The sequence below is a fragment of the Saccostrea cucullata genome, unplaced genomic scaffold (assembly GCF_032062105.1).
Source record: "Saccostrea cucullata isolate Sc308-1 unplaced genomic scaffold, CSIRO_AGI_Scuc_v1 ctg1536, whole genome shotgun sequence".
Classification (NCBI taxonomy): domain Eukaryota; kingdom Metazoa; phylum Mollusca; class Bivalvia; order Ostreida; family Ostreidae; genus Saccostrea; species Saccostrea cuccullata.
Genome location: NW_026925911.1, coordinates 1 through 27230, shown reverse-complemented (window position 1 = coordinate 27230; position 27230 = coordinate 1). Strand labels below are relative to the sequence as shown.

At 33.8% G+C, this 27230-nt stretch overlaps 1 protein-coding gene and 1 long non-coding RNA gene across 2 annotated transcripts; one reads left to right on the top strand and one right to left on the bottom strand.

Moving 5' to 3' along the window:
* Positions 1–2817: 2817 nt before the first annotated feature.
* Positions 2818–6185, bottom strand: LOC134270066 (uncharacterized). The gene is made up of 3 exons (XR_009992715.1): positions 6022–6185; positions 4443–4595; positions 2818–2920 (listed from the first exon to the last, which is right to left on the bottom strand). It is a non-coding gene; the product is annotated as an uncharacterized LOC134270066 (long non-coding RNA).
* A 15052-nt stretch (positions 6186–21237) lies between these two features.
* On the top strand, positions 21238–22675 carry LOC134270070 (uncharacterized). Its single transcript, XM_062752248.1, has 2 exons — positions 21238–21433; positions 22161–22675. The coding sequence occupies exons 1-2, from the start codon at positions 21238–21240 to the stop codon at positions 22673–22675; spliced, it is 711 nt and encodes a 236-aa protein (XP_062608232.1).
* The last annotated feature ends 4555 nt before the right edge of the window (positions 22676–27230 follow it).

Below are 27230 nucleotides of genomic sequence, written 5' to 3'. Positions count from 1 at the left end.
TTCTATGATGTCTTTTGGCTACACAAATTACTTAGCAGTAGCAGCTGTTGTTTGTCAAGAAGTAATAAGACTTTCCTCCTTGCTAAACCCCCAACTTGATAATAATTGTTAAAAGTACTTGCAACTTTGCTTCTGTCATAAACTTAAAATGTTCCTAGTCCCCCTGGTTCTCTGTTCATGTAATCTATCGGTCACTTTGAAAAATCATATGACAACTTTCTGCAATCTCTTAATCAACTTCATTATGGACCATATAATTCTTCCTGATAATAACACATCAACGGTTTAACAGAATACTTCTATACATACACTCAATGCAATGTTGCAATAGTATCCATTCACGTCATTAACCGTCGGGTGGCGCTGCGGTTTTAGAGGTGGTTACGCAAACGTTTGAATTTGTCAAGCGCTTGACTGAGTGTAAACAAATGGTAGCGTGGCGAGACACTGTGGTTTCTCCTGGACGTATACCTCCAAATTAATTAATTTGTAAAGAATGTCAACCCTCTGTGGTGTGCCAGGATGTTGTAGAGGATGCGGACACTCATTATTTTCAGATCCAGACATTTGTTTGAGACGAAAAGTGACGCTAAATCGGTCATGAAGATGATCAGCTGACTTGGTAAACACGATGTCGCTTGTCACCAGAATTTTGGAGTCGGCGATATTAAGGATTAGATTTTTGGTAAAATATTGATTTTGATTAATTTTAATTAGTATTTTACGAAGTATATGTCATTAAATCGTATAGATTTAACTATAAAAATGAGTTACTATATATAGTATAAAACATATTGACTTTGTGACTTTTTAACTTTTTCTTAAATGGAAAAAAGTGAACTCCCTTTTTATTTTTTTTTTCATCAAAGGACATTTGAACTATTTATATTAATAGTGTCTTAATAGCTTGACACATGGCAATTAATATTATTTAAAATATTATTTCAAAAGTTTGAAATTTAATTAAAATGTCTAAAGCTTTTGTTGCTTTGTGATTTTGTTGTTAAACAGACAGACACAGCACTGGTAAATGTAATAGGATTAATTCTGATTAATTTAATGTACAGTGGCAGTTTTCTTTTAAAAATGTACAAATAGAGTGTATGATGTGTTTATGTCCCCATACAATTAACTTGATTTGTTAGCAAATGGAATAAGTACTGCAATTTATGATTTTAGTTCAATGTTTAATTTTATTATATATTTTAAATTTCAACACCAGAAATAATGAGATATTTTTCCCCGCTTGATTAGTACGAGTAGGGTCTTTGGTTTTCCCTGGATAAATATTGATTATATAATATTCTACTTTAACTCAATACAATAACAAAACAAAAATAATATTTGCACAGTTCCTTGTTTACAGGAGACAAGAGTAGACTAAAAAAGGATGCAGTAAACTTGACATCCAGTTTTGGACTTTAAAACTCCAGCAATACAAGTCCAACAGCTCTGTGGCTGCAGTCAAGACACGAAGTATGTACAAAGACTGAGCTGTTCCTCAAGAGTTGTGAACTAAAGTGTGCATCATGGAGTTTAGACCAGTATCCCCAGTGATAACTAGCAGTCACTCGGATGTTTCTTTAAGATCAGCCATATTCTTTAACAAAGATATGAAAAATTCAATGCAAGCATTTAAGCTGTTGAAGACTCTGTCCGAATGATTCTTTCTCATATTGGTACATATTGTAGAAGCTATTAGCATGATTAGGCTATTAAGTGAGATGTGCTTAGAAGATGTTCAACTATTACTTTTTAAATTTCAGAACACAAGTATATAGTTTTAAGAATTTTTGACACATTTAATTTTTAGAAAAATTAAAAAAAATCTTTTTGCTTGCTTTGAAAAAGAATTAAAAATGATTGTACATGTATTATGAATTCTGTGGAATCTTTTTAATCAAGTTAATTTGTGGGGTTCAATGTTCATGGACAAGAAAAATTGTTCATGGGTATGTAATTTTGTGGATTTTAACTCATTGATAATGTAGATTCAATCAATATGTTAACAAAATCCATGGGCAAGAGAGACTCGTCAAATCCACAAGCATTGATTTCCAAGAATATTGTACTTGCATGCTCAAATTTAAGTACGAAAGGAATAAATATGTATAAATATTTAATACAATCTTTTTTGTTTTATTTATTTACAGCCATGAATAAAATAAGCAAAATCGTTAACAGAAAAAAGTTCAAGCTTTGGAAAAATACTGTACATGTACATAATTTGGTGTTTTCAAAATTTAGCGCAATCAATGGATATGGTTGTTGGCATAATCTTGAATTAATGCTACAAATATTTGTGTCGTATATTCTATTTATAAATGAATTTTTAGTGGTATTTATGAATTAGCACATCCTCGTCTGCTCAAAAACAACTAAAATATGAAGCTCGCTATTTTAAGTACACATACAGTAAATTCCTTTCAATGTCAATTTTTGTACAAACAAATATTAAAATGTTATGTCTGTGCATTCTTTCATTTCACAAATTAATTTCTCTTGCCAGGGATTGTTTGAGTACATCAGCTTCTTTTCTCTTTCAGTTTTTGGTGGAATCCCTTCAAATAAGAATGAGTAGCAATTAGTATAGAGTAATTAGCATTATCATGACTGTACTTGTTTTTTGGTAAATTAAACTGTCTTTAAATATTTTTAATTTTTTAAATAAAATTGATCTACTTCTCAAATTAAAATACAATTCTTAATCAATCCTTAATTGTAAGTTTGTGAAAAGCCTGAAGATGCTGCATACAAGATTATTGTACCGGTATTCTATTAGAGAATTTTCCAAGCATGAGAATACCTTGTCTATGTGTGTACAGGCTGAATGTTGCCCCATATTTCCAGCAGAACATTTTCTCTGTGAATGTATAGGACTGCCAAACATCTCAACACTTTGTCTTAGGTTGTAATACACCTAGTGATAATAAAAGGAAATGCATTTTTTAGCTCTACTGGTCAGAGACCAGAAGAGCTTATGCGATAGTAATGCGTCCGGCGTCCGTCCGTCTGTCCGTCTGTCTGTCTGTCCGTCTGTCCGTCTGTCTGTAAACAATTTTTCAAAATGCTACTCCTCCTACAGTTTTGGTCTAATTTCAATATAACTTGGCACACAAGTAGACTACACTAAGATACATAATTCTGTGTATAGGTTTTTGATTTCGATGAACGGTGTTGCCGTGGTTACTAAAAATAGAAATTTCTGTGAAATTCTTTCAAAATGCTACTCCTCCTACAGTTTTGGTCTGATTTCAGTATAACTTGGCACACAAGTAGAATACACTAAGATACATAATTCTGTGTATCGGTTTTTGATTTCGATGAACGGTGTTGCCGTGGTTACTAAAAATAGAAATTTCTGTGAAATTCTTTCAAAATGCTACTCCTCCTACAGTTTTGGTCTGATTTCAGTATAACTTGGCACACAAGTAGACTACACTAAGATACATAATTCTGTGTATCGGTTTTTGATTTCGATGAACGGTGTTGCCGTGGTTACTAAAAATAGAAATTTCAGTGAAATTCTTTCAAAATGCTACTCCTCCTACAGTTTTGGTCTGATTTCAGTATAATTTGGCACACAAGTAGAATACACTAAGGTACATAAATCTGTGTATCGGTTTTTGATTTCGATGAACGGTGTTGCCGTGGTTACTAAAAATAGAAATATCTGTAAAATTGTTTCAAAATGCTACTCCTCCTACAGTTTTGGTCTGATTTCAATATAACTTGGCACACAAGTAGAATACACTAAGATACATAATTCTGCGTATCAAATTTTAATTTTGATGAACTGTGTTGCCGTGGTTACTAAAAATTGAAATGTCTGTAAAATTGTTTCAAAATGCTACTCCTCCTGCAGTTTTGGTCTGATTTCAATATAACTTGGCACACAAGTAGACTACACTAAGAACATAAAGAGACTTTATCAACGATCATTATTCTATATATTGCTGTTGTAAAGTTTCAAATCCCAGCTGCTTAAGTACTCTTCTCTTCCTTTGCTATAAGTTCAAACCAGTAGAGCTTCAGTCTCGACAGAGACTTCTGGTTTAAGAATTAAAATTGGGAGCATTGAAGCATTGCTTAGGCCAAAATAAAATTATAGTTTGTTTGGAATTGCCTCCCGTCTCATTGAAATGCCCCCTCCTGAAAAAATTTTATTGACCAAATGTAGGAAGATTTTTTTATATTTAATCAATTTTTTTTTTTTGCCCATTACATGTATCACATGCACCATACAAAACACTGATATATAGTGTCTGATCTATGTAAAATTAGGTTTTCAATTAAAAAAAAGTAATTTCCCTCCCTCCCTCCTGTGTCTGAAACCCTTCAGGTGGCAATTCCAAACAAACAATTTTTTAAGGATGGCCTAGCTTAGGTGTAATTTATGAGTACTTTCTATTATTAAAAAAAATACAAATGCAATTACATACCAGTTCATCTTTTTTCCCTGTCAGCACTGACAATAGGATGGATGCCATTTCATGAATTAGATGGGGAAAAATAGAATTTTTATGTAACATGTACCATCCAGCCATAATAAAGCTCCCTGTAAGCTTTGACTTCTTATTTTACCTGCTGATCTCCTAAATAAAATGAAATGAAAAAATATATTCTTAAATAACTGAAAAATAACCAATTTACTCAGTATAGGCTTTTATTTAGGAACAAATATACAGTCAGCCTTTAAGCGAGGTCAATCCATAGTCCTGATAATAAATTCTTTTTTTTCAGAGGACTGTAAAATTAATTATGTTTTTTGTATTTAGTTGTACAATAACAGCTACTACATGTATATATTCCTTTTATTTATTTTTACATGCAGCAGGTTTTATTTAATTACTGAGTATATCTTTCCGACTTAATGAAATTGTAAATGTAAACTAAGTTGTCGAGGGTCACATTATAGAAACACAAATACCGGTACTGTACAAAATGGACCTAGCAAATGATAACTTTAAAATATTTGTACTCATTTTTACCTTTATTATAACAAAGATGTAATGCTCTAAGTATACAAGTAGCTACTGACTATGAAAAAAATATGTACAGAACAAATAAATTTCACAATTATTCATATGCACTATATAGTACAAGGGCACATATCAAATCTATGTTTGTTTGTTGTCTAATTTCCCTCTTAAGAATTTTTTACTCATACGGAGACACCATCATTTGCTGATGGCAGACTGCAACTATACCTATTCTCGGCACTCTGGGCCATTGAGCAGGGATGGATCTTTTTAGTGCGAACACTTACTGCAAAACAGGACCACGGTTTAGACGGTCTCATCTGTAGGACACGTAATGCAGTGGATTTGAACCTGCGACATTAGGTTCAGCTCTTAGCTTTGGCGACTGTAGACAAGGCAGACACTCTAACCACTGCGAAATGTGGGCGACTTACATCAAAGCGTACCAGTCTCAATTTTTTTTTTAATTTAAAAAAAACAAACAAATGAGGCTGATTGGAAATCAATTATATTTATCCAATATCAATGAATGGTCATTTAATGTATCTCTATGTAGGATCTGGAGAGTCTTTTGGTGAGGGTTGAAATATGATGTTTGTGATTGTTTTAGTTTTGTTTATTATCATTAATTTTTTAAGTGAACTAAAATAAAATGAATGTTTAGTTTGTATTTGCCTTGCAATGAATATTACGTTGCACTTAATTACCCTGATGATCATTTGGGACGTTGCTCTTTTAACAGTATGTAACCAGTGTAGATCTACATAACCTAGCTGTGCAATGATTGTCATGTAAAAAAAAAAACAAAAAACAAAAAAAACCCAAAATATCGCCATGAGTATTCGTATCATATACTAATTCCATTTGAATCTAGTGTTTGTGTAAGTGGTAAAGATGATAATACATCTGACAACCTACAAAAACGTCGATTGTAAACTCACTGCTTTGTCGTTGTACTATCTTCGTCATATAGGCATGTTACACTCGATAATTCTTAGAAAGTTTCCATAAATGTATATTATTTACAAACAATAATTACCCAAGATTCGGATAAACCTTTCTCCCGGTTGTGACAGCTCGATTAAAGATCGATTCAGCCCCTCCGTTTGGCTCCAAGTTCGAGGACACGTCCATTTGTTTACATTGTTACAAGCGCCGCGGTGATTAAAGCGTTTACGTAACCACCTCTAGTACACCAGCGACACCTGACGTCATAAATATGACGAATGAGTCCTATTGGCGACTTAGCTAAATAAATAATCTCTTCCGTGCAAGAATCCAACGTTGGGAACGTTTTGCTCATTTTAATCAAACATTCCTTTATATGTTGCTTCTGTATTTATATAATATTCCATGTTTGTTAACTCATTTAATCCAAAAAACTGTTAATTTTATTACATACAAGGATTTCTTGATCATATGTTTTTGCAAAGGTGGTATTAAAATCTCATTCACTTCACAATTTACAACTTTGTTCTCTATTTTGCCTCATGAATAAGAAGATTTATTTATACATTGTATTCTTGCATTTACCATTATGTATTTTAGCATTTTGTCTGCTGAATATTTAGAGGCAGAGAATTTTTTTTCCCCAAAAATATATGCATTTTCAAATTTCCATTTCCCAGAACCCCTCAAAATTCACTATTTCTTAAAAGAGACTTTTATTCATCATAACTTTGCAATTATTTGTTTGCCTAATACAAAGGAAAAAAAGATAATAATTTAAAAGTATAAAGTCATTCTCATTATATCATAAACAAGATGTGTGGGTGTGTGAGAGAGGGTGTGTGTGTGTGAGGGTGTGTGTTTATGTGTGTGTGTGTGAAACACTGATGTCCCGTATGGAAGATTATGGCGAGGGTTGAAGATTCTTAAATCCCAATCAATCTTCAAGGTAAAAATGTCAATATTTATGATACACCAAGGAAGGTCTTGTTATAAGAAATAAACTTGTGAAATATGATAGCCCTAGTACCAACTGTTCGGAAGTAATGGCGAAGAAAAACATTTTTTAAGTTGGTCAAAGTCCTACGAATAAGGTTAAAAATATATATTTCCATTTCAATTTTTTTTCTCTATGATTAACACTACAAAAGTGTATCTTGTTAATTTCATGATAATACCCTGTGGTATGTATATTTCTCTATTACTGAAAGGTCAGGTGTCAACCTGCATGTATATCACTGGCGTATAAATATACTCAAGAAAAAATAAATGTTTTAATTGTTTACTAAGTAATTTGATATGATATGTATTTTTTAACAAGCAAAATAAATTATGAATTATCTTCGGCTCGAAAGCAAGTCACTACTGCAACGCTGTCCACTATGACCGAGACCTCACAATTAAGTCCGAGAACACCACTTCCGTAACAGAAACGTGGAGAAATTGACATTGCCACATGGATCTGCACGTACTCCATCATCTGATACAGACATCGTCCCTTAGTCATTACCGACTTCTTAAGCAACTCAACTTCTTCTGTTATTATAACATCAATACAAATCGGTTTCCTGACCATGCTGACCAGCTCCCGTTTCAACAACTGCAACATTGCATTCAATATGGCGGCGGAGAAGTGACATAGTGCCTATATATGTTCGTGCTTCCGACAACCTAAATCTTGGTCACATATATAATTAAAGTCAACAAGATTCTTTGATCATCATTTAAAATTATTTTGTTGTTTATTTTATAAATGTTGATATTTGACTACGGTAAATATAAATAGTTAATAAATTTGTTTCGTGTTTTGGGGACTATTTTTTATAGTAAAATTTGACGTCATGTGGCCTTGTGCACGTTTCAAATCTACTCAATTAGACGGTATTTCGATTTATTTTAAGATGCTTATTTCAAGTAAAAATGGAAATATAAGGAATCACTGTCTAGTTTTGAGGGTATGCCAGGGACATCAACAATAGTGGGAAACATGGGATAATTTTAGCATAACGGGCTTCGCCCGTTATGCAAATTATCCCATGTTTCCCACTATTGTTGATGCCCTGGCATACCCTCAAAACTAGACAGTGATTCCTTAATTATACCTAATGAAAATTCTTTTCACAATAAACATGTGAAAAATGAAAGCCCTAGCACAGACTGTTCAAAAGTTATAGCCTAGGTTAAATTTTTTTTTTTTGTAAAAGTACATGTAGGTCAAGCTCCCAGGTCAAGAGGTCATATTTGGTGGTACTCAACGAAAGCACTTTTCACAAGGAATATAACTGGGAAATATGAAAGCCATCCCAGCCACTCAAAAGACAGCTGCAGACAGAAAAACAGTCGGGACATAAATCTTTCGATTTGGGAAGATAAGAAGCTGCAAGCCTCATCATTGGCAATTTGTGAAGAAGCTTCCCAGCTCTTCATAAGCAATGCAATTTGTTTGTATACTTAATTCTAAGGAGAAGGGAATGTTTTCAAAGCATCAACTCATTTCAAGTAATTAAAAGCCCTCTCTCCTCCAGTGGACACCCTGAACTGTAGTCATATCACTTACAATTCTGGAAGAGAACTTAAACATAAAAATATGTATTTTGTTTATTTTTTTACCATGGAGTTGAGAATGTTAATTTTTAAAAGTACATAATGGTCTTATAATACTATATATTAAGAAAAAAACCCCGTCTTTTTACTATATCCTTTGGTCATGAATATGATTAATTAAACCAACCATGCCAATCGTTTGCCAGATTATTGTCCAAGAGTAAAGAAATTTTTTTTTGTAATTCTGTTAAACGAGAAAATTTGGCGCATATGCATTTTAGCGCATAGGCAAGATGGAATGCATTGACGAAAAATTATTTTAGCTTGCGCTTATAATATTCAAATAAATTTGATTTGTTGTTTCTTTGATCCATGCCCGTATTTGCCTCCGTGGTTACTTAAACAAGCTAACACAATTATAGCACTCACGTACATAAGTAAACATTTGTCAATTTGTTCATGGTGTTGCAAGCACATGGACAAAGCACAATGTAATTTTTTCAAATTCAAAAGAAAACGTAGAATATTTACGTATTTTATTCAAATAAAATAATACATATCGAAAGAAAGTTAGTTGAACACCTGGTAAACTTTTGTAGGCCTTTCAAACTAATTTTCAAAGTTGCAATGATAGTAAGAACATTTCAGATAGATTTATGGGTGTATTATATTTTGAAAAAAAAAATGATTTATGAATTATCGTTATGAGGAGTTGTATAAAGGCTGCTTATTTTTTTTTTTTTACAAAAATGTGGACCATTATTGTCCAAAAGAAGGAGAATGTCTTCATACTATCTGAAAAAACGCGATCAAATGAATGGGAAGGGACTATATTCAAGATTTTTAACTCCCTTTGACGATTGTTAAAAAAAAGAAAATATTATGGCATGTTTTTGTGTGTGCATTTTGTGCTTACTGTATACATGTGTAAATGCGAAAATTAAGCTTATTTATGTTACTAAGCACAAAGAAGAACGACAATATATTAAAATTTAATCAGGTTAAAATTTCGAAGGGGCTAGACTTTTACTTTATATATTTATTTTATTTTTTAACTTATATGTAATTAAACAGTGTCTGTAACTAAATGGCAAATAAGTTAAACATTATTGCTAAATTTTAAAATCACTTGATTCTACTGACAGGGAAGAAGCTCCTGGGAAAGAGTAAGAACTGACTTGCCAATTTAAACAATAAGATTCCTTGGACCTGCTCTAAACAAGTTCCAGTAATGAGTTATCGTTCATAACATCAAACCTAGCGCCAGTTTAAAGTCCTACTTTACAGTTCACAAGATCAATCGCATGCTTGATCATATATTCTTCACCCGACGCCCAAATATAAAGGTGCTAAAGATAACTATCGGGTAACAACTTAAAAAAAATGAATTCATAATTTGACAGATCATTCTCGATAGATCGGACAGTGCGAGTGTGTATAGAAAAATACAGCAATTCAAGGACATTACATAACTGCGCTTTCGGTTTACATGTACTTACAATGTGTGTAATGCTTTGAACACACATAATAATAATATTTAGGAATCCGTAACTGCACAATAATTTAAACGTTCGATGGCTCTTGATCCAAAATCACTAAAGTTAGTACATTGTAATGCGCCATATTTTCTCGTTTTACAGTACTTACTACAATGATAACACTTTGGCTCAAGGGGACAGAATCAGATTAAATTTAGAATTTTAATTTCCGTTCATTAATACACATGGATATGCTTTATACTGAATAATGTGGTGTGAAGATAAGGGTATTTAGTGTTTAACAGCCTACGAACGACGGAAGTCAATAGCACGTGAACAAAATTTGTGATAAAATAGTAAAAAGAAATACTTGTTTTGGTACTATTTTTATGCCCCCGTAAACAAACTTTACAAAAATATTCTACATGTATGTGGCAAGACCTTTCATTTCATTGAATACCAATTATCTTGACCGTTTGACCTTGACGATTTTGTACTTATGAAAAAAACTTTGACTTTTGCCATAACTTTTAAATGATAAGGGCTAGTGATCTTATACTTCCGTTAAGTAATCCTTCTGAGAAGACCCTTCATTGGATACCAAGAGTTTTGATCCTTTGATCTTGACCTTGGAGTTTGACCTACTTTTTAAAATTTTAACCTTGGCCATAACTTCTGAACGGTAAGGGCTAGAGTTTCTATCCTCTACATATGTATTTTATGTGGCAAGACCTTTCATTTGATACCAATGACCTTGACATAAAAGATTTCTGTACCTATGAAAGATATTATACCTTGGCCTACTTTTATACTTCACAATTGTATTTCCAGTGAGAATATCCTACTTTTGGTACCAATATATTAAATTCACATTAACGAAAATTTTAATCTTTGCTATGTTGCCATACGGGGGCATCGGTGTTTCACAAACACATCTAATTAACTATCGTTTAATACTGATTATTGAATTAAAACAGAGTTTTTTTTAAAACTAAGACAGTATTTTCTCTACAGTAATTAAAGTATATAAGACTTTCAGAGCGTCAATTTTTATATTTTATAATTTTTAGTCAGGCAATTTTCTTACACATGTATGAAAAAAATATTACGTGAACTTATTTAAAACAAGCTAATTCAGAGAATTAATGTCCCCCGCTTAGGGGAAAAGTCGGATCCCCCTGACTGCATTTGTAGAATTATGAAATGTATACATACTCTGAGGCAACTAAAATACATGTTTGTCAATAAACTTATTAAGCTTTGATTGCTTATTGTTACCCACTTTAGCGAAAGCGAAGGGACATTAAATCTCATTCGTCTGTCAGTCAGTCTGTCTGTCCGCCACAAAAACTTGAACCTTGCTCATAACTTTTGATTTAGTGGAGCTATGACTTTCATATTTCATATGTGTATTCCTAGTTACAAGACCTTTCTTTTGGGTACAACCAAATTATACCTTTTGACGTTGACCTTGGAGTTTGACCCACTTTTACACAGAAATTCCAAACTTTTACTTTGGCCATAATTTTCGAACGGTAGATACTAGAACTTTCATTTTTCACATACATATTCTTTGTGGCAAGACCTCTCACTGGATACCAACAGCTTTGACCTTTTGACCTTGACCTTGTAGATTTCCCTACTTATGAAAGAACTTTAACCTTGGCCATAACTTTTGAATGGTAAGGGCTAGGGCGTTCACACTTCACATATGTAATTACTGTGATGAGCCCTTTCATTTGATACCAAGAACTTTGACACTTTGACCTTGACCTTGGAGTTTGCCATACTTCTTCAAAAACTTCAACCTTTGAACATAACTTTTAAATAGGTTAAGGGCTAAGGCGTTCATACTTCACATATGTAATCATTGTGAGAAGACCATTCATTGTATATTAAGAACTTTGACCCTTTGACCTTGGTGTTTGACCTACTTTTTAAAAACTTTAACTTTGACTTTCATCTATCACATGTGTATTTCTTGTGACAAGGCCTTTCTTTGGGTACCACCAAATTTGACCATTTGACCTTGACCTTGGAGTTTGACCCACTTTTACACAAAAATGTCAAACTTTTACTTTGGCCATAACTTCTGAGTGGTAGGTACTAGGACTTTTATATTTCACTAATGTCTTGTTTGTAGCACACCTTTTATTGGATACCAACAACTTTGACCTTTTCACCTTGACCTTGAAGATTTATGTACTTATGAAAAAACTTTAACTTTGACCAACACTTTTGAAGGGTTAGGGCTAAGGCTTTCATACTTCATATATATAATTCTTGTGACAAGACCTTTCATTAGATACCAAGAACTTTGACGTTGACCTAGAAGTTTGACCTACTTTTAAAAACTTTAACCTTGGCCATAACTTTTGAACGGTGGATACTAAGACTGTCGTATTTCACATATGTATTTTGTGTGGCGAAACCTTTCATTTAGTACCAACAATTTTGACCTTGGAGATTTACGTACTTATGAAAAAAACTTTAACCTTGACCATAACTTTTGAATGATAGGGGCTATGGCTTTCATACTTCACATATGTAATCCTTGTGAGAAGACCGTTCATTTCATTTCAAGAACTTTGATCCTTTGAACCTTTGACCTTGACCTTGGAGTTTGAACTCTTTTCAAATACTTTGACCTTGGCCACAACTTTTGAACTGTAGATACTAGGACTTTCATATTTCACATATGTATTCTTTGTGGCAAGACCTCTCATTTGATATCAACAATTTTGACCTTTTAACCTTGACCTTGGAGATTTTTTGTACTTATAAAAAACTTAAACCTTGACTATTACTTTTGTATGATAAGGGCTAGGGCTTTAAATCTTCAAATATGTAATCCTTTTGAGAAGACTTTGCATTGGATACCAAGAACTTTAACCCTTTGACCTTAACCTTGGGTTTAGTGATGATATCTAAATAAATGGCATATGATAGGGTGTTCATATTACACACAATAAGTCATAAAAATGACATCTCACCCACGATGACACCGAAAGCTGGGGACCACAATGCCTTGAAATTGCTTGTTCATTTCACATGCTCAATACTATCTTCTAGTAAAAAAAAGTATTTCGTTAAAAAAAATTCGATCGTCCGGGACCTCTCACATGGGAAGCGAGAAACATACCTCTAGACCACAGAACTGCTTTGTACATCTAATAGTGAAAATTATATGCAAAGATGAAGTCACATACTTGTATTTATATATTCACGTTCGATATTGTCAAAATTTTACACAATGCATGGTGTCTAATTCAATCTTTATTAAACAGTTCTAACGTAACTAGTGCTAATTGTAACGGGGACCGTTACAGATGTTCCCCAAACGCTCCCCAACTCTCTTTTTGTGCCATATTACCTGTAAGCTTCATTAAATAAGACAAATTGTATGTTTTTGAGACTTTAACATTTACCTGGAAGTGTACGAAGTTCATTCAAATTTTAGCATTGCATGCGTGCGCATGCGAATGCCTGTGCGTAATGACCATATCATTTTGTCTACACAATCCATATATCTTAATAATCTAAAAATTAAAGTATTTAATCCAAAAGTAATAAAAATACGCTCATTCAAGTGTATTTTGATTTTGTTCATTTCACGTGCACGCACGTGCATACATGAGCACGATGACCATACCTTCTTGTAGAAGATCATTACATCTATCTATGTTCTAAATCCCACCCCATATGGTTGAAAACCAAGGGCGTTATACCTGTTAAAAGTTTCAGCCAATTAGATTGCAGCGCACGTACACGCACGTGCGCATGTGCATGGTGACCATACCTTTCTTGTAGTAGTCCATTATATCTATCTATTTTCCAAATCCCATCCTGTTTGGTTGGAAACCAAGGGAGTTATAGGTGTTTAAAGTTTCAGCCAATCAGATTGCAGCGCACGTACATGCACGTGTATCCATGTGCATGGTGACCATACCTTCTTGTAGTAGTTCATAATATCTATCTATGTTTCAAATCCCATCCTCTTTGGTTGAAATCCAAATGAGTTATAGCTATTTAAAGTTTAAGCCAATCAGATTGCAGCGCACGTGCATGCACGTGTTTTCATGATAATTGCTATATATCATATTGTAGGATATCCTAATGCATGGCTATAATCAAAATTTCAAAGCATTTCGTCAAAAGACAAAAAAGATATTGAGATTTTTGTTTCAGCCAATCAGAGTGCAGCGCACGTGCATGCGCGTGAGATCTTGCTATTTTGACCATGTCATATTGTCTATACTTCTATTGTATCCTTATATTATGAGTTCTAAAGCATTTCATCAAAAATTTAAAAAGTTACATCTATATCAATGTAATCGGTCATTTATCAAGTTGCACGTGCGCGCTCTTGCAAGCACGTGCGCGCAAAATGACCTTCGTTCCGCAAATCTACATTACATGTTTACTGACCCTAAAAACATTTCACCTTAGTCTGATGTGTAGTTTACAAGATCACTCGCGGACAAAATTTTCCCAGGAAGAAAAATAAGAATAATAATAATAAAAAACAGAGTAAAAACAATATGTTCCCCAACTTCGTTTGGGGAACATAATAAGAATATAAAGTCCCCCGACAACCTGTTTTGTACGTAATTGCTCTCCTCATGCCCCTGTACTAAAAATAGCGACATGTAATACATCAAATACTAATAAAACAAACGGGGCTGGACTGAGAAGGGTGAGAGAGGTTCTAGGGAGTTTATGTAAAAAATTATATTGCAAAAGCTTAAAATGTTCTTGAAATATCATCTGGAAAGGATGGTGTTACACACAGACATAATATATAAATTTATGACCTTGATCTTTGACCTTTTGACCTCAAAATAAATAGAGGTTTTTCCAAGGCCAGAGACATTTGTTGTGTAAAATTTCATTGCAAAAGCTCAAAGGGTTCTAGAGATATCGCGCGAAAACGAAAGTGTTATAACAGACAGAATTTGCAAATTTATGGCCTTGACCTTTTGACCTCAAAATCAATAGGGTTCTTCTTTAGTCCATAGGTAGTTGATATGCAAAATGTGATTGCAAAAGCTCAACGGGTTCTCGAGATACCGTGTTGAAACGAAAGCGTTATAGACAGACAGAGAGACGGACGGACAGACCTAAATTAACATTCCCTACTTTTCAAGCGGGTGACAATAATTACATCATATTTTTTTTAAACTCAAGAAATACTAAGGCTCCAATCTTCTAAAGATTCTGCTGTAGATTTTTTAATATCAATCCATTTTTTTACTGTAGTAAACAAGAGTACATTTTATAAAGTTATTGATTATCTGTTGTATTTTTTTTTCATTCAATGTCTCTGACTGCTTTAGGTAAGTCTCTTCTCGATCTTTTACAGAGAACAGAAAAGAATTTAAGTGGTACAACAAAATTAATATTCAGACCCCTAAGTGTCTTTATTTGTTCAACTGTTTAAATTCCAGAACTCTGTTTAGAACATGAATACTCTACTGTTTTAGGAACTGCGTAGATTAAAACAACCTGATTGTATTTCCTCGGGGTTTTTTCATACGTAATTTACTTAGATCATCTCAAGGTCTTCCTGGCCTCATTTTTGGGGTGAAAATTATAAGGCGGAAGTAATACTCCTTTTTTTATTTGTTATATTGTAAACGTCTAAGTTCCGTGCAAACAAGGGAATTCAAACGTTTTTAAATCCAAATGTATTAAAATATTTTAAAAGACATTAATTGAAACCGAGAATTTACTTTTGATAGAGGATTTTAAAAGGTGATTGTAAACTGTAGAACTGTGAGAAAATTAAAATTATTATATAACCTCAGAGAGAAAATGACATGTGTAGAAATTGTTTACTTATCCTGTCAAGTTTATATTCTCTAGAGTATTCAACAGGAAAGAAAATTTTTATTATTTTTTTCATATATATATATATATATATATATATATATATATATATATATATATATATATATATATATATATATATATATATGTTCGTCCATTTAAATGCATACGAGAAGCTGCTCGCTTTCCTTACCCTTAAAGTTCTGAACTTTACACTAACTACGTATACATTTTATTAAACAGATTTTCCTCTAGTTAACAACAAATTAAAAACGCCCATGATATTTTCTTAGTTTCTAATGTTTGCATTTTGTTCATAAGAACTTTTTTTTATTTTGCACTCCATTGACATGATCATAGGTAGATAAGAGTAATGAAGAGAAAATGCACTTCCACTATATAACCAGTTGTGCACCTCATCCCATAGGAACCACTTTCCCTGTGGCCACATATTTCAAAATTTTGCAAATTTTATCATAAAATGGTTGATTAATACCAAAGAGCAGATTTCAAAGCATTTATTTATTTTCAGACTATTTAACCAACATCCCCCTCAACCCCCACTCAGGGAGAGGGGGGGGGGAGGTGAAAATAACCATTTGGCTGAATGCACCTTTCTTCATCATAAATATATATACTTGGATAATTGGCATAAAACCCGGGAGAAAAGGAAAAGATTTTCAAAGAATTATGTATTTTCACTATATGATCAATAGAGCTCTGTTCTAAAACCAGAACCCATGGCCACAAATTTGGATGAGGCACTCTTGCTTATCATAACTATGTACTTAGTTAGTTAATATTATACCCAGGAGCAAAGAAGAAGATTTTCAAAGAATTAATGCATTTTCACTATATAATCAATAGGGCCCGCCCTAACACCAGAACCCCTGACCCTGGGGCCACAAAATTCACAATTTTGGAAGAGGCACTCTTGCTAATTATAACTATATACTTAGTTAGTTTATTTAATACCCAGGAGCAGAAAGAAAGATTTTCCAAGAATAAATGCATTTTCACTGTAAAACCAATAGAGCCCCACCCTAACACCAGAACCTTTGACCTTGGGCCATAAAATTCACAATTTTGGTAGAGACACTCTTCTCATAATAACTATGTACTTACTTAGTTTACTTAATTAAATCTCAGGAGCAGAAAAGAAGATTTTCAAAGAAAACATGCATTTTCACTATATAATCTATATAGCCCCGCCCTAGCACTAGAATCCCTGACCCTGGGGCCATGGATTTCACAATTAAGGTAGAGGACTCAATTCTTATTACATTCATAGAAATAGTTAGCCTGCTTGATGTCTAGGAGCAAAGAAGAAGATTTTTAAAGATTGCAATAATCTAAGTGGTTTCGGTCCCATCCATCAGGCCCCAGGGGGGCGGGGACCATAAAATTCACAATTTTTGTTCCTCGTCATCCATAGATGCTTTATACCAAATTAGATTGAAATTGGTTCAGTGGTTTCAGAGAAGAAGCTCAAAATGTTCCAATGTTAACACACGACGCACGATACACGATGACGGACGAAAACAGATAGCAATAGGTCACCCGAATTTCTCAGGTGACCAAAAGACTTTCAGGGCAATAAATCAAATAAGGGATCAACAAATACTCTCGCATATGAAATCTTCAACTGTCCACTGAATTGGTCAAAGACTCTAGTGAAGGTTTGATTTCTCTACGGTTTACAGTTTCGGCGGAGTAGCAATGACAAGAGAAAGGGGTAATTAACCCGTAAGGGGTCAAAGTTCAAGCAAGGTCAACTGCAAAAATCTTTTACGGGGTACATTCTCATAGACTATAAATCTTTTCGATAAATCTTGAAACTCAAAAACATGCGAGGGAAAATTAATAAACAAGAGGCCCACGGGCCTTATAGGTCACCTGAGTATCATGTAACAACTTTCCAGCGATTGTATTTGGTTCGTGTTTTAATAAAAAGCCATGAAATTCACAAATTTTGAAGGAGCCACCATTGCTTATCAAAGGAAAGATTTCAAAGCATTAATTTATTTTAGTCAAAGTACCCCCTGGTACCCCTGACCCAGCGGCCCTAAAATTATCTATTTTGAAAAAGGCCCCTTTCTTCATTATAAGGCCAGCATTTTTTTTATGTTTAGGTTTAGTTATGAAATGAGAATAAAAAAAGTCCCGAAGGAGAAGGAAATAATTTTTTTTTTTATAAATCAATTATTAACATTTGTACATTCTTTTTTTATGCTATTCTAATAGGCTCCTTACCACTGGACACATAATGCTTACAAATAGGAAAGTAGAACATATAATTGCTTATTTCATCATCTGCCAGTTTGGGCCAGTTATATAAATTTTGTGATGTTGGTCAAAATATATTTTAAAAATCAATTCTTTAAAAGTATTTCAATATATCTTCATTTTTTAAATATGTGTTAGGTAAATGTATAGACATTGTTCTAAAATTTACTTGTTGCCTAAAATTATAATTCCTATCATAAAACAGACAGGGAGTATTGGGGAGTAGGGTAAACATGTTTTCAATTAAGTGTAAAACAATTTTTCTGTCTTATACAAATGATACTACATGCCTGTATATATTTGTATATTCTTGCCTTTTAATAGTTAAATCTTTTTTGTTTTATTTCTTCTGGTTATTGTTTATTTCTTCCTCAAATGGACTTAACTTCTCCTGAAGTTTTATTCATTACATCTGATGCATAAGCAACCCCTTTTCTGAAGAATGATGCTTAGACTGTAAGCTATAACAGAGACCTAAACAATGTCGCTGGCAACATGCAATAGCTACCACAGGCAGTTTAAAACCTTGGGGACAAAAATAATTAACAGATACTTTTGAAACGAATACATAATTATCTCACCAGCATGCCATTGTTCAACAAAGTCGTCAGCATTTTATTTGTCCTTTGAACAGGTATAACGTTTTGAATGGCACTCGTATCGATGAATTTTACACTAAACCAAGTTATCTTCTCAGATCTAGCTTTATTTACCCGCCGTTTCATCTTAAAACCGGAAGTGCGAGTTCGTAAATTTGAAATATCGATCCCGACTCAAATTTGACATAGGAAAGAAAAAAATTGTTTTATTTTTTTCTGAAAATTCAAAACCTTGAGCGGAGGATTTGTAAAACTGAAAATAAAATAAATCCTGCCCTTAAATATGTAATTAGATCATTAGTATATTAACCAGGAGCAAAGGATAAGATGTTCAAAGAATACATGCATTTCACTATATAATCATTAGAGCCCCACCCTAAAACAAGAACCCCTGACCCTGGGGCCATAAAATTCACAATTTTGGTAGAGGCACTCTTGCACATCATAACTATGTACTTAGTTAGTTTATTTAATACCCAGAAGCAGAGAAGAAGATTTTCAAAGAATTCATGTATTTTCACTATATCATCAATAGAGCCCCGCCCTAACACCAGAACCCCTGACCCCAGGGCCATGAATTTCACAATTTTGGTAGAGGCACTCTTGCTCATCATAACTATGTACTTAGTTGGTTTATTTAATACCCAGGAGCAGAGAAGATTTTCAAAGAAATATTGCATTTTCACTACCTACTTATTTAGCCCCGCCCTAGCACTAGAACCCCTGACCCCATGGCCATGAATTTCACAATTTTGGTAGAGGACTCATTGCTAATTACAATCATGCAAACAGTTTGACTGCTTGATGTCCAGGAGTAAAGAAGAAGATTTTTCAAGATTGCATTAATTTTAGTGGTTTTGGCCCCACCCCTCAAGCCCCAGGGGGGCAGGGATCATGAAATTCACAATTTGTGTTCCCCTTCACCCATAGGTGCTTTGTGCCACATTTGGTTGAAATTGGTTCAGTGGTTGCAGAGAAGAAGCTGAAAATGTTCAAATGTTAACGCACGACGCACGACGACGGACGAAAACAGATAGCAATAGGTCACCTGAGTTTACTCAGGTGACCTAATAAGGAAAGGAAAAGAAGACAATCAATAGGTCTTTCCAGAGAAAGGTGGCAAGACCTAATAATAAAATGATAGAAAAATAAGTGTAAACATACAATGTACAATCACAACTATTGAAAAATATATCAAATAATCTTGATGTCTATATTTTTATTCAAAGCTAATTCACTCTGAATTAGCTGCTTTTATCGAAAAAAGTGCATAATTGCTTTACCTAAATCTCATTACTTATTTCTAGTGATTATTGTTCTTGTCAAATATTTAGTTGATTATTTCCCCTTTTAATAAAAACACCTGAGGGCGCTTTGGTTGCAACTTCCTTTTTCAATATTCCAGCATCATCTTGGGTCGGTAAAATTTTCCAGCTTGTTGTTGTGTATTATAAATTTGAAACAGTCATTGAAAATATTAACTGATTTGGAGAAGGCATTTTTAAAAGCGTTTTTTTCAGCTTTTATGCTAGGATTAGGTATAGTTAGCCTACTGTCCCCGATGTTAGTGGATTTTTTTTTTGGGGGGGGGGGGGGTTAGCGTGGACATTATGTAAAGCTTGTAAGCTGGGGTCTTAGTTACAAATATAGGATCTAAGTAGATAAAATGTATTTAAAATACATAGTTAAATGGCCGGGGGGGGGGGGGCGGTGGGGGGAATCGCCGCCAAGCCTTCCGCACCATAGTGGGCATAGATTCAATATTCAGATCGGGACAGGGGGGTAACTCTCGAAATTACATGTCGATACGGATAGCTATGATCGATATATTAAAACTAGGGTCGATTGCACTTACTAGATTGATTTAATATCTAATATTTTATCACGATTTTTTCTATACCCCGAAATTATCCGAGCATTTGCTGAGCGATCTGACAAGTGATTGTTTTCCGGATTTGGTTTTGTTGATTAGTTTTAACATTCAACTTCCAGGTAAGAAAAACACTTGACTTTCACTTCAGTTTTAGCCCACTAATTGACTAAATATTTTATTACCTGTAAATCGATTTCATAAAAGGTAAGTGGGATCAAGAACAACAAAGATATTTCTGTCCGTCAAGACAATATCAGAATTGAAACTTTATAAATTTAGTTTATGGCATCTTTGAATGTTGTTTAGGCTTGATGATAATTTGACAAGTAGGATATTTAGACTATGCACTTAATTTTAAATTGCTTTTATCCTCCATGTTTTGCTCGTCGATGAACAACAATTCAGGGGTTCTATTTTTAATGGTAAAATTCAGGAAATAAAATATAATTAATGCACTGAAAGCAAGTTATTTATTGTTAAAATTGCTTTAATATAATCATGACCTCTTGTATAGCAGTCTGACATGGGGAAATTTATATTCACTTGTTATTTACCTATTGTTAATTTTATGAAATACAATGGTAATTACTCGCCGGTTTTGGTTCCGGATTTTACACACCAAACCTATGGGTGGTTATCTGTGCGTTTGAGACGCTTGAATCTTTATGTTTACATGCTGATCGACTGCGGATTACGTTATGCCTCAGCGCTGTTCTGTGCCGTTTTGTTGTAATTATGGTGGACACCAGTTTCCAAAAAATAAACAACGTCGGTTGCAGTGGAGAATTGCCATAAAACGGCTTGACCCGCGAACTAAAAAACTCTGGGAGCCTAATGACAGAGACGTTGTCTGCGACCTGCATTTTGTTGCAAGCGATTACAAGGACACGTCAGGTTAGGAAACGTAAATATTGACTTAACTTTGTTAGTTTGTTTTAAATTTTGTGTTTTTATTTACGATAAGACCTTTATGCACTTTGAGATGATAAAATTAATACATAATGCTTCAAACTCTTCGGAAAGGAGGAGTGTTTTCTAGTGTATACATAAGTACTCAGTACGGTTCATTGCACAATGGTCATTTTGTTTGTCAAAATAAAGTTTTCTTAATATTTGAATTTATGACTGATCAACCACTGCCAATAAATTTCAATTTTCTTCTGTTGATTAACATTAACAATTTGAATATTGATAGTGGTTCTTCATATTGTTTTACTTAGTTAAGTTTACCTAGTTCCTGTTGCTTTGTGTTATTTTTATTTATTTCAGCGCAGCAGATATAGACCAACAAAAGATTCCAAAAAGATAAGTTCAATCACTTTTTTTATTATTATCATTTGATAAACAGATGCATGTGCAGTCTTACATGTAGTCTTACTTAAATCTGATCTTTAAAATCATGTGTGTTTATTCTTATTTAGCCTATTGAAAAGTTCTAAACTATGATAACTATCCAACTAATAAATCATCACGTGCATGTTTTCATTATTATGATGTGTTTCATATATATATATATATATATATATATATATATATATATATATATATATATATATATATATATATAAATAATACATGTATATTAATCAAAAAGTGTCATAAATAAACATTTTTTCAACAGCTGATCACCTCCATCTAAAAGATGATGCAGTGCCATCTATTCTTATTCCTGATCATGACCCTCCTACTCCAAGCCCAAGGCAACAAAGAATGTCTCGGAGGAAGCAAGAACTTGAGGAGCCAGACCTTCAAGCTATCAGTGTACAGCAGGAAGTTGTCATAGAGCAGAGAGAAAACGAGGAAGCACCATCACCACAAGCAACGCCAGAGGAAGCTTCTTTAGTTAAGAATCCTTTTTCAAAAAAATGCTCCACTGAGAATTTTAAGGACAATCCAGATGCAATTTCATACTATACAGGTTTCAGTGATTATGGCCAGTTCATGACATTGTTTTATTGTCTTGGTCCATGTGTAGATGAGCTCGATTACAAATGTTCTGTACTTGAACCTAAGGACCAGCTTTTTCTTACTTTAATGAAGTTAAGGCAGGCCAAAGAAGACTTTGAATTGTCTCTGTTTTTTCAAGTTTCCACTTCCACTGTTTCAAGAATTGTCATTACTTGGATTAATTTTTAGCTCACCTGAGCCGAAGGCTCAAGTGAGCTTTTCTGATCAAAATTTGTCCGTCGTCTGTCGTTGGCGTTGTCGGCGTTGGCGTTGTCGTAAACTTTTCACATTTTCATCTTCTTCTCAAGAACCACTGGGCCAATTTCAACCAAACTTGGCACAAAGTATCCTTGGGTGAAGGGGATTCAAGATTGTTCAAATGAAGGGCCACGCCCTCTTCCAAGGGGAGATAATTATGAATTAGTGAAAAATTAATAACCTTTTTAAAAAAATCTTCTTCTCAAGAACCACTGGGCCAGGAAAGATGAAACTCATGTGGAAACATCCTCAGGTAGTGTAGATTCAAGTTTGTTCAAATCAAGCCCCCCGGGGCAAGGGTGGGGCCAAAATGGCCGACCAAAGTTTTACATAGGAATATATAGGAAAAATCTTTAAATATCTTCTTCTTAGGAACCACTGGGCCAGGAAAGATGAAACTCATGTGGAATCATCCTCAGGTAGTGAAGATTCAAGTTTGTTCAAATCATGACCCCTGGGGCTAGGGTGGGGCCAAAATGGCCGACCAAAGTTTTACATAGGAATATATAAGAAAAATCTTTTAAAAATCTTCTTCTCAAGAACCACTGGAATTGGAAAAATGAAACTCATGTGGAATCATCCTCATGTAGTGTAGATTCAAGTTTGTTTAAATCATGACCCCTGGGGCTAGGGTGGCGCCAAAATGGCCGACCAAAGTTACATAGAAATGCATAGAACAAATCTTTTAAAATCTTCTTCTTCTTAAGAACCACTGGGCCAGGAAAGATGAAACTCATGTGGAAATCATCCTCAGGTAGTGTGGATTCAAGTTTGTTCGAATCATGACCCCCGGGTTTAGGGTGGGGCCAAAATGGCCAAGCAAAGTTTTACATAGGAATATATAGGAAAAATCTTTTAAAAATCTTCTTCTTAAGAATCATTGAGAAAGGAACTATGAAACTTAAATGAAATTATCCTCAGGTAGTGTAGATTCAAGTTTGTTCACATCATGACCCCTGGGGCTAGGGTGTGGCCAAAATGGCTGACCAAAGTTTTACATAGGAATATATAGAAAAAATCTTTAAAAATCTTCTTCTCAAGAACCACTATGCCAGGAAAGATGAAACTCATGTGGAATCATCATCAGGTATTGTAGATTCAAGTTTCTTTAAATCATGACCCCCAGGGCTAGGATGGGGCCAAAATGGCTGACCAAAGTTTTACATAGGAATATATAGGAAAGAATTTAAAAATCTTCTTCTCAAGAACCTTTGGGCCAGGAAATGAAATTATACTCAGGTAGTGAAAATTCAAGCTTGTTCAAATCATGATCTCTGGGGCTAGTTTTGGGCCCAAAATGGCTGACCAAAGTTGTACATAAGGATATATAGGGAAACCTTTTAAAATCTTCTTTTCAAGTACTTCAAAGCCATGATTAGTGATATTTTTCTATTTATATGGAATCATCCTCAGGTAGTGTTAATAAGATTGTACATTGTTCAAATCATGACACCCAGGAGGGTTAAAATTCAAGCCCCTCCCCCCCAGTAAACTTTCAGTTTTGATCTGATATGTGCTTTTCCCTAGTAGATGTGCTCAGGTGAGCGATGTGGCCCATGGGCCTCTTGTTTGTATTTTCAATTGAAAGAACTAAATTTCTGGCCTTCTGAAGATATTGTTCAAGATTTTATGCCCACCAATTTTGATGAAAAATTTCCCAGTACGAGAGTAATATTAGATGCTACAGAAATCCCCATACAAAAACCATCTGATGTAAATTCTCAGTCTATTACCTGGTCTAATTACAAACACAGAAACACAATCAAAGCAATGATTGGTGTTACACCAAGGGGTGCAGTATCTTATGTTTCAGATGCATATGGAGGATCTGCAAGTGATAGAATGATCATTGAAAGATCTGAGTTGTTAAACAAGGGTATGTTTAAAAAAGGTGACAGCATTATGGCTGATAGGGGGATTATGGTTCAAGATCTTTTTGCAAATAATGACGTTCAAGTAAACACCCCAACGTTTCTAAAAGGAAAGTCTCAGCTTGATGCCCACGAGGTCGTTCATGATCGGCGTGTGGCATCCAAGCGCATACATGTAGAGAGGGTGTTAGGTCTTGCCAAAAGGTACAAAATTCTAAAAGGTGAACTCTGTCACAGCAAGCTGCAGCTTGGTTCACGTATTATATTTATATGCTTTGTTTTAAGCAACTTCAGAAAGTGTATTGTTGACAAATTTGCATAATTGCTTCAGGAACTCCGATCCTCAGCCAGGAAGGCTAACTCTTTAATTTAAAATTCAATTCAAAAAGTCTCAAAAGTCAACTTTAAGATGAAATAGAAATTTTATTATATTTTTGTGTAAAATGCTATTAAAATATATAAGTCGTGAAACTATACAGAAGATATTAACTTCAAATCTGTGTCCATGCACCTTTAAAGATGATGTTTGAAAAATTATCGGAAGTAAAAACACATAACTTTAAAAATTCAAAGACATTTTTGTGAGCATTTTCTAATAGTGGATAAGTCAATGCCTGATTTTCAGAACCTGAGGATTGGAGTACCTTAATGGAACTTGCTGATATATGTTTGATTTGGATTGAAGAAAGACTATGAAATAAATCATGTATTACAATGTAAATTCTTTCAAAATTTTTTATGGAAACAAAATAAGGAAACCATTAATCTTCACATACATATTTATTACAGTGTATATGCATGTACATACAAATGCTGTAATGGGAACACAAAATGTCCATCTACTAAGACTTAAAACAGTCTAAAATACACAAAGGTTCCTTTTGCAAAGGCATCAGTTTACAGAAAATAAATGTTGTTTTCAATGGGGATTTGCCATAAAGTGACTAGACCCACAAAATAAATAAACTCGTTTTAAACATTTTAATGAAATACTGGGTATTTCCATTTCTGTATCTTTTCTTTGTGATATCTCTTTGAAGTTTAGTGGAGTTAATTTCTTTATATTTCCATTTCTATTTGTTTTCTCTTTGATAACTTGTTGAAGGTTAGTGGAGTTGATTTCTTGATAATTCTACCAGAATGTAAATTTGGCAAATCAATAGGTCAAGAGCTAAGGAGGCCTAAATATGCATGTAAATCTTGTGCGATTGTCTTTGTGTTTGATGTCAGTGGGTGGGTACATTTGAAATTGACATGGAAGTAATTTAAATCTAATAGTCTACATTTTAAAATCTACATTTTATAAATTTATATGTACAATTTTATTTCACAATGACACTATATGCTAACTAGACAGTGATTCCTTAAATAATTTTACAGCAATTAATGTCTACAAAGAGTTGATCAATGAATGTCAGCACAATATGTTTTCCTGGCAGCAATATAATAAATATGGTAGGCTTATAAAATGCATTCAATATTTTGCACTGCAAGAATTACCAGAGTATTTTGCATACAACTGTGAAGCAACAAATGGTCGGAACCACTTTCTATAAAACAGATCTAGTTTAGGAACTAAACAAAATTTACAATACTCCTGGTCAAATTCAATTTTTTCTACAAACAGTGATTTAAAAGTATAAACTACAAAATAACAAAATTGCCTTCCAGTGATAGGTAATTGACCTTGAATTTGATCATAATAATTTGATGATTTCTTAAGTTGAATGACCCCATTTTTTTGCTCTAAATACCTAAAATACTTCAGACACTTTAATTCGATATTTACATTTCGACCTAAATATAGACATTTAACTTCAACAATATGCATATCGTCAATAATTCCATCTGGGAAGCACCAAGAAATGGTTTTTCTGTGTAAATAAAAAAGCCACATCCCTTAACTTTAACTTTGTATTCAGATTCAAAACATTTTATAGCTTTCCTTTCATAATTTTTACCGTGCAATGTTGCTAAAGAGTTAATCTGCTTTGATGAGAATATTGATTCACATAATTTGTCCTTGTTTCGCCTGTCCGTCATATGGGATATTTGTCCAAAGTTAGATGCAGTTAGTCTCTCTCCAAACCATTTTTTGTTAGTCGATTGCCCGCGTGTTGCAACTTCTATCTTCTCTCTCTCCAAATCATTCACCTGTGAATATTTTTTTCATTATGCAAATAAATTTTGGTGGGTCATTTTAATGTTTTTCAAAACACAAAGTGATTATTCTGATAAAGTTTTTTTTTAATAAACAATTGACAAAGTATTGAACACTTAGTACATGTACCTTCAACGCTTCATCAACCCAATACTCAGTGAAAGGTAGTGAGAGATAATCATGATCATGAACTGCAGACTGAAAAAGAAAGATAAAATCATGATTTATAGTTCTAAGCTTTAATTTTTTTAAAACTAAAAGTAACTAGGGCTAATTGTAACGGGAACCGTTACAGATGTTCCCCAAACGCTCCCCAACTCCCTTTTGGTGCCTTATTCCCTGTAAGCTTCATTAAATAAGACGAACTCTATGCCTTTTAGACTATAACAATGTTCTCCCAGGAGTATATTAAGTATATTCAAATTTATGCATTGCACGCATGTGCATTTGAATG

Coding starts and splice junctions, on each gene's coding strand:
- LOC134270070 (XM_062752248.1), top strand. CDS start 21,238: ATGCCTCAGCGCTGTTCTGTGCCGTTTTGTTGTAATTATGGTGGACAC. Junction 21,434..22,160: donor CGATTACAAGGACACGTCAG/GTTAGGAAACGT, acceptor TTTTTTCAACAG/CTGATCACCTCCATCTAAAA.